The following is a 7,887-nucleotide window of genomic DNA, read 5'->3' on the forward strand; positions in this document are numbered from 1 at the left end:
AGGGGGGGGGAGCTTAAAAGCCGCAGGGGGCTCAAAAGGCAATTGACAGGAAAGAGAGTGACCGGATCAAAGTTTAACTGACTCAGGGCCTCAATCTGCCTTCCGACAAAGCCCTGCCAGGAGACCCATCTTAGAACTGGGGAGGGGGAAATGGGGGCTCCTGCGTAAGACCCCCCAGGGCAGCCGAGATCTGCAGCCCCAGGCGGCCTCCTTAAAGGGGCTTCCCTGCTGGCAGGGCCACAGTGAAAACCAGTGGGCTTCATCTGCCTTCACCCAGGAGACCCTAGGGATGCACTGATCAAGCTGGGGGTCTTTCGAGGCCGGCAGGACCACCCCCCTCCCTCCCTCCCTCCCTGCTCCAGCCAACTACAACTGTTTTCAGCCAAACTGCCCCACCCTGGAAGTGGTTCTGTGCCTGGGGTGGACAATGGCAGCGGCTGGGCTGGCTGCCTCCGCAGGCTGGACCCCTCCCCCCAAAACTGCCGCCCGGCAGCCCCTCCTGTCTGGATGTTGGGTGATGCAGAGGGAGAGGAGGGGGTGGGTCCCCGGGGGGAGGGCAGTTGGAACTGTGGGTGGGTGGGGCCACCCAGATATTTTGGGGATCAGGAGAGGAACCCTGAAGAGGCTGATCCCCTCGGTTGGATTTCTCCCACGGGGAAGAGAGCCCCCACCACCCCACGCCTCCTTCTCGGACTGACCACAGCCCGCCTCCCTCCCCTCCCTCCTGGGAGCTTCTCTGCAGCTTGCCCAGCACTGTCCTCCCCCCCCCCACAAAAGGGAAGGCCAAGAGGAGGGCAGGGAGGGTCCTTCCAGGTCCCAGGAACTCTCAGAGACCCCTCCCCCCAGACACTGCCCCCACCTCAGTGGAGCTTGGGGGCCAAGGGTTTTCTGGGCAGAAGGGGAGGGGGACCCACCTCCCAAAGCTGCCATTCTCCTTCTTGGACCCCCTTTATTGGGACTGGGGGGAGGGCGGAGTCCCAGTGAAACGGGGGGTGGAGAACTCTGGGCCGCGTGGCCGGCTGAGGAATCCTGGGGAGTCTGGACCCCCTCCAAGGCCCCCGGCTGCCCTCTTCCCCTCTTCCCCTCTGGGCACCGTTGAGCAGCTGGAGGCCCCCCTGCAGGCGTCCCTCCTTCCTGGAAGGGCCTGGTAGCCCCCACCTGCCCCTTGCCCGGATCTCCCTCGCGGTCTCTGCCTGCCTCGTCCCTCCGGAGAGACGGAAGCCTCAAGGCAGGTGCTGAAGCCTGGACACAGCGGCTGGGAGTCTTTTTTGCAGGGGGTGGGGGGAGTCCCTGCGTTCCTCCTACAGAGAAGGGGCTGGGGGCCCTCTGGGGTCTGTGGAGCTTCTGGCTAGTAGGGTCTCTCTCTCTCTCTCTCAGCTTCCCAGCTCCCCCCCACTCCCCCCCCCAGTTTTTCAGGGCTTTGGAGAATCTGACTGAGTAGAAGAGAGTTTCTAACTTCAGGGAGACTTCGACTTACTCCCACAACTGAGCCTGTGGTCGAGACTGCCAATTTTGCCCCACTGTGCGACCCTTCCCTGCCCCCGTCAAGTGAGTCTCAGGGGCTGTTAAGTGAACCTGACTGCCCCCTTCTCGGGGGCACAAAAGAGCATCGCATGACACACAAGGACCCTGCAACCGTCATCAGTGCGACCCTCTGAATTTGGGTCATGGGACGACGCGGTAACTGCCCCGGTCGAGAGTGTGGAAAGCGGCCCCAACCCTCTTCACTGCCCTTGTCACTTCGAATGGTCACTAACGAACCGTCGCAAGCCAAGGACTCTGATTCCAAATGTGTTTATTGGTGTCCAGGAGCTTCCCTGCCTTCTCCCGCGGCTTCCCTCCCTCCCTCCAGACGGAGATGGACGGACAGAGATGCCTAGAAGTAGATGATGGGGTCAGACAGGGTCTTGTCCTGCTGGAAGCCAGAGAGGTCAATACGTCCACCTTGAGCGGGCAGGGCCTGGAAGATCCTCAGGTGGATATAGTCCTTGTCTTTCCCACCAAATTGCACCTGTGTGGGGTGGAGCATCAGAAGAAGGACGTCAGGCGCAGGGCCCCCACAGCCCCCTCCCCAAAGGCCCAGGGACTGGGGGGTGACTACAGATCCTTCTTCTAGGGACGAATGCTGGGCCAGGCTCAGCCACCCCAGAGCAGGCCCCCTTCTCCAGCCTCCAAAGAGAGGAGACCCCTCCCGCCCTTTCCAATGCTGGCTGAAGAGCCCCCCCTCCCCACCGCTCTTTCCTAGCCCAGCTGGGAGGGATGGGTCAGGGACCCCCTCAGCCTGGCCCATGTGGCTGGAGGTCAAAGCAGGAGACCCTCCTCCCTGAAGCTCTTCTGGCACTAAAGACACTTCCACGCCTGAAGCTTTTTTGCCAGGAGGGGCTGCTGGGGGTGGCAGAGACTGGGTTGGGGGAAGGTCAGCAGGTCCATGAGGCTGTGGCTGTCGGAGTGGCTGACCTGGCATTGAACCCTGCAGGGACTCAGTGGGGGAGGGGAGGGGTTGGCAGAAGAGGTTAAAGGAGACGAGGGGACGAGGGAACTGAGCCAGGGGGTCAGAGGCAGGGACCACAGCAACACCTGGGGGGTGGGGGTCTTCTGAGGCCAGAGGGAAGCGGAGGGAAGGGGAGGCTGACCCCCCTCACCCCCGCCTGGGATTCGCTGCATCCCGGGGTTCAGCCACTGACCTTGAGAAAGTAATTCGTGCCAACGACCACCTGCGCACGGTACAATATGGCCCTGTAGATGGCATAGTTCTTGCCTGTCGCTTCCTCCAGCTGACCTTTCACCTGGGGACAGAAGGGAGGCGGTCAAGGCAAGGAGGCAGTTAGAGGGACCTTTGGGGTGACGCCGGGGGGCGGGGGCTTTTCACCCCACACCTCCTTGCTGGCCTGGTCAGAGAGTGGGGGCTGGGGGGCTGCATGCTTTGGGGGCTCCTCCGTCAGGCCCATGGGGTCTCTCTGGGCAAAGCAGGGAAGGGAACTTATTTCTTTATTAACCTTATTTGTATGGCCCCCAACTCAGAAAGGACAAAGAAAAGAACAGCTTTAAATACAGTTGAAAATGCCTAATTAAAAACCAGATCTCTCAGTCTCCCTCGTGCCTGGATCCAGACCCCTGGTTCCTAACATTGGGCCCACACCCCACAGGGGCAGTTTGATTTTCAAGGTGGGCAATGGAAACCTTGTTTAAACCAGGTTAATGGGCTTTTAGGCTTCCTCCCCCTGAGCAGGAGTTCACTTTCTGAATAGTAAGAATTATATGGGGAGGGGGGGAGGCCCCAGGGCTTTAGAGACGCTTAGGTGGGGCAAGGCTTTAAAAAGATTGGAATCCACTGATCTAGATGGCATCTCATGTGATCAACTTGACGAAGTCTTCAGGACGGCTTGGCTGGGCGACCTACCTGGTCAGCAAGGCCTTGGATTTCAGAGGTGGCTGGTTCCGGATCAGAAAGCCCCCCAGAACTCATGGTGCTCAAGTTCTTGGAGAAGCAGCCGTCAGACGGGTCTCTGGGTCTCTGAGTGAGGAGCCTGTGGGGCAGCCCAGACCTGGGCCTTTTATGGCCGGTCCAGGGAGTTGCCTGCTGTCGTCATGCGAGGCCGTCCATGTGTCTGGCCAGAGCAGTTCCGTCCATGGCCCTGCCCTCCTGGGTGTCGGTCAGAAGGAGGAGGAGAACAGGCCCCAGCCTGTCCGGGGCCCTTTTGCAAGAGGGAGGGGTGGGGCTGGGCCCCAGAGAGTGAGTCAGTGTCCGTCAAAGCAGAGATTGACAGGGAAGCAGCAGCCGATCTCGGGCGGGGCTGGGCTCCTGGAACCCCACCTGGCTCCTGCTCCACCTGCCAAGGGATGGAGGGACCCGGGCCAACCCCCCTCCCCTCCCTCCTGGAGAAAAAGCCTGGCTTCTCCTGCATCCAACCCACGAGGGGGGGCACACTCCCTACATGGCATTCCTCTGGAACCAACTCCCCCCGGAGATTAGAACTGCCCCTACTCTCCTTGCCTTTCGTAAGCTCCTTAAGACCCACCTGTGTCGCCAGGCATGGGGGAACTGAGACATCTCCCCTGGGCATATACAATTTATGAATGGTAGGTGTGTATGTATGTGTGTTTAGAAAATGGGGTCTTTTAAATGTTTTTAGTAGAAATTTAGATTTGTTGTAAACTGGTTTTTTTCACTTTGTTGTGAGCCGCCCCGAGTCTGCGGAGAGGGGCGGCATACAAATCTAAATAAACATAAACAAACAAACATTCCCCTTGGGGCAGTTGAGTAATGGCCTGAGTTTAAAGGGCTTAGGCATCTTGCCTTTGTCGTGGTCAGATCATTTTCTGCTGTGGCTTGATTTTAGGGCCCCAATCCACCCCCGCAGGAAGGGAGAACCTATGAGGGGGTTCCGCCCCAGACGCCTGGTGGACCCAATGGGCTTTCGGAGGCTGCTTGGGGAAATACTGTATTCGCTTACACACAATCCGGCGTAGTTTATTTATTTATTTATTTATTACTTAGATTTGTATGCCGCCCCTCTCCGAAGACTCGGGGCGGCTCACAACATGTAAAAAACAAATCATAAGCAATCAGACAATTTAAAATATTTAAATATTTAAAAAACCCCATATACTAACAGTCACACACACAGACATACCATGCATAAATTAAACGTGCCCAGGGGAGATGTTTCAGTTCCCCCATGCCTGACGGCAAAGGTGGGTTTTAAGGAGTTTACGGAAGGCAGGAAGAGTAGGGGCAGTTCTAATCTCCGGGGGGAGTTGGTTCCAGAGAGTCGGTGCCGCCACAGAGAAGGCTCTTCCCCTGGGGCCCGCCAACCGACATTGTTTAGTTGACGGGACCCGGAGAAGGCCCACTCTGTGGGACCTAATCGGTCGCTGGGATTCGTGCGGCAGGAGACGGTCTCGGAGATATTCTGGTCCGATGCCATGAAGGGCTTTAAAGGTCATAACCAACACTTTGAATTGTGACCGGAAATTGATCGGCAACCAATGCAGACTGCGGAGTGATGGTGAAACATGGGCATACCTGGGTAGGCCCATGACTGCTCTCGCAGCTGCATTTTGCACGATCTGAAGTTTCCGAACACTCTTCAAAGGTAGCCCCATGTAGAGAGCATTACAGTAGTCGAACCTCGAGGTGATGAGGGCATGAGTGACTGTGAGCAATGAGTCCCGGTCCAGATAGGGCCGCAACTGGTGCACCAGGCGAACCTGGGCAAACGCCCCCCTCGCCACAGCTGAGAGATGTTGTTCTAATGTGAGCTGTGGATCGAGGAGGACGCCCAAGTTGCGGACCCTCTCTGAGGGGGTCAATAATTCCCCCCCCAGGGTGATGGACGGACAGATGGGATTGTCCTTGGGAGGCAGAACCCACAGCCACTCCGTCTTATCCGGGTTGAGCTTGAGTCTGTTGACACCCATCCAGGCCCCAACAGCCTCCAGGCACCGGCACATCACTTCCACCGCTTCGTTGACTGGGCATGGGGTGGAGATGTAAAGCTGGGTATCATCCGCATATTGATGATACCTCACCCCATGTCCTTGGATGATCTCGCCCAGCGGTTTCATGTAGATGTTGAATAGCAGGGGGGAGAGGACCGACCCCTGAGGCACCCCACAAGGGAGAAACCTAGGAGTCGACCTCTGGCCCCCCACTAACACCGACTGCGACCGGCCAGAGAGGTAGGAGGAGAACCACTGAAGGACAGTGCCTCCCACTCCCAACCCCTCCAGCCGGTGCAGAAGGATACCATGGTCGATGGTATCGAAAGCCGCTGAGAGGTCAAGGAGCACCAGGACAGAGGATAAACCCCTGTCCCGGGCCCGCCAGAGATCATCCATCAACGCGACCAAAGCGGTTTCCGTGCTGTAACCGGTAGTTCCTAGTAGCAGCCACAAGAGGGGCTCTCGACCGAATCGTGCCTCCGCGACCTCTCTGTGACAGCAGTCCCGGAAGATCTCCGTGGTTTACCAAGGAAGTCCGGTGGATGGAGCATCAGAAGGGACGTCCAGGGGGGCAGCGGAGGGCCAGCAAATCTGGATCTGACTGAACACTACTAAGTTCTTATATTAAGACTTATTTAGTGGTGATCAAGGCGGCAAGATCTGCATATCTTTCTGCCCTGATTGTGCCAGCTGCCCTGTTGAGGGTCACTCGATCCCTCCTCAAGGGGGGGGGGAGTAGAGGATCCCTTATAGGGCAGCGCTCAAGACTTTAATAGGTTTTCCGCTGATAAAGTCGCTCAGATGCAGATGGACCTGGACTCCAATTGGGATGCAGTTTGACTGACAATGTGTCAGTCGAGATGACAGGCACCCGTCTTAGCCGGGTTAAGTGGGAAGAGGTTGACCTAGTGACACCTGAGGAAATGGACAAGGCCATTGGAGCTGTGAGCTCCTCCACCTGTTTATTGGACCCGTGTCCCTCCTGGCTGATCCCGTCAGGCTGCATCCATCAACGCTTCGCTGGGGGAGGGGTATTTCCCGTCTCCGTTAAAAGAGGTGGTGGTGTGTCCCCTCCTCAAGGAGCCTCCCCTGGATTCAACTAGAAACATAGAAGTCTGATGGCAGAAAAAGACCTCATGGTCCATCTAGTCTGCCCTTATACTATTTCCTGTATTTTATCTTAGAATGGATGGATGTTTATCCCAGGCATGTTTACATTCAGTTCCTGTGCATTTATCTACCATGTCTGCTGGGAGTTTGTTCCAAGGATCTACTACTCTTTCAGTAAAATAATATTTTCTCATGTTGCTTTTGATCTTTCCCCCAACTAACTTCAGATTGTGTCCCCTTGTTCTTGTGTTCACTTTCCTATTAAAAACACTTCCCTCCTGAACCTTATTTAACCCTTTAACATATTTAAAAGTTTCGATCATGTCCCCCCTTTCCCTTCTGTCCTCCAGACTATACAGATTGAGTTCATTGAGTCTTTCCTGATACATTTTATGCTTAAGACCTTCCACCATTCTTGTAGTCCATATTTGGACCCATTCAATTTTGTCAATATCTTTTTGTAGGTGAGGTCTCCAGAACTGAACACAGTATTCCAAATGTGGTCTCACCAGCACTCTATATAGCAGGATCATAATCTCCCTCTTCCTGCTTGTTATACCTCTAGCTATGCAGCCAAGCATCCTACTTGCTTTCCCTACCACCTGACTGCACTGTTCACCCATTTTGAGTCTGAAATAACTATCCCTAAATCCTTTTCTTCTGAAGTTTTTGCTAACACAGAACTGCCAATACAATACTCATATTGAGGATTCCTTTTCCCCAAGTGCATTATTTTACATTTGGAAGCATTAAACTGCAGTTTCCATTGCTTTGACCATTTATCTAGTAAAGCTAAATCATTTACCATATTACAGACCCCTCCAGGAATATCAACCCTATTGCACACTTTAGAGTCATTGGCAAATAGAGCCGCCCCGAGTTTTCGGAGAGGGGCGGCATATAAATCCAATAAATCTAAATAGGCAAACCTTCCCTACCAAACCTTCCCCTATGTCACTCACAAACATATTAAAAAGAATAGGACCCAGAACAGACCCTTGTGGCACACCGCTTGTAACCTGTCTCTGCTCAGAATACTCGCCATTAACAATAACTCTCTGATGTCTACGCTTCAGCCAGCTGCAAATCCATTGAACTATCCAGGGATTAAGTCCAATCTTCACTAATTTATCCATCAGCTCTTTATGTGGAACCGTATCAGAGGCTTTGCTGAAGTCCAGATAGGCAATATCCACGGCACCACCTTGATCCAACACCTTTGTGACATAGTCAAAGAAATCAATGAGATTAGTCTGACATGATTTGCCTTCAGTAAAGCCATGCTGATTTGGGTCCAATAAGTTATTGTTTTTTAGGTGCTGATTTATCCTC

The 7,887-nt window shown here is 54.7% G+C and overlaps 1 protein-coding gene across 1 annotated transcript; it reads right to left on the reverse strand.

The window, feature by feature from the left end:
- Positions 1 to 1,795: 1,795 nt before the first annotated feature.
- Positions 1,796 to 4,101, reverse strand: LOC139166176 (leukocyte cysteine proteinase inhibitor 1-like). Its single transcript, XM_070749406.1, has 3 exons — positions 3,401 to 4,101; positions 2,685 to 2,786; positions 1,796 to 2,011 (listed from the first exon to the last, which is right to left on the reverse strand). Exons 1-3 carry the CDS (start codon positions 3,464 to 3,466, stop codon positions 1,877 to 1,879), a joined length of 303 nt encoding a protein of 100 aa, XP_070605507.1. The 5' UTR covers positions 3,467 to 4,101; the 3' UTR covers positions 1,796 to 1,876.
- Between the last annotated feature and the right edge of the window lie 3,786 nt (positions 4,102 to 7,887).

The sequence above is a fragment of the Erythrolamprus reginae genome, chromosome 4, assembly GCF_031021105.1.
Source record: "Erythrolamprus reginae isolate rEryReg1 chromosome 4, rEryReg1.hap1, whole genome shotgun sequence".
NCBI lineage: Eukaryota > Metazoa > Chordata > Lepidosauria > Squamata > Dipsadidae > Erythrolamprus > Erythrolamprus reginae.

Excerpts from the sequence above, each read along its gene's own strand:
- LOC139166176 (XM_070749406.1), bottom strand. The coding sequence starts at position 3,466 with ATGAGTTCTGGGGGGCTTTCTGATCCGGAACCAGCCACCTCTGAAATC. Across the intron at positions 2,787-3,400 it reads TCCAAGGCCTTGCTGACCAG|GTGAAAGGTCAGCTGGAGGA; the intron begins GTAGGTCGCCCA and ends TTCTGTCCCCAG. Across the intron at positions 2,012-2,684 it reads GCACGAATTACTTTCTCAAG|GTGCAATTTGGTGGGAAAGA; the intron begins GTCAGTGGCTGA and ends CACCCCACACAG.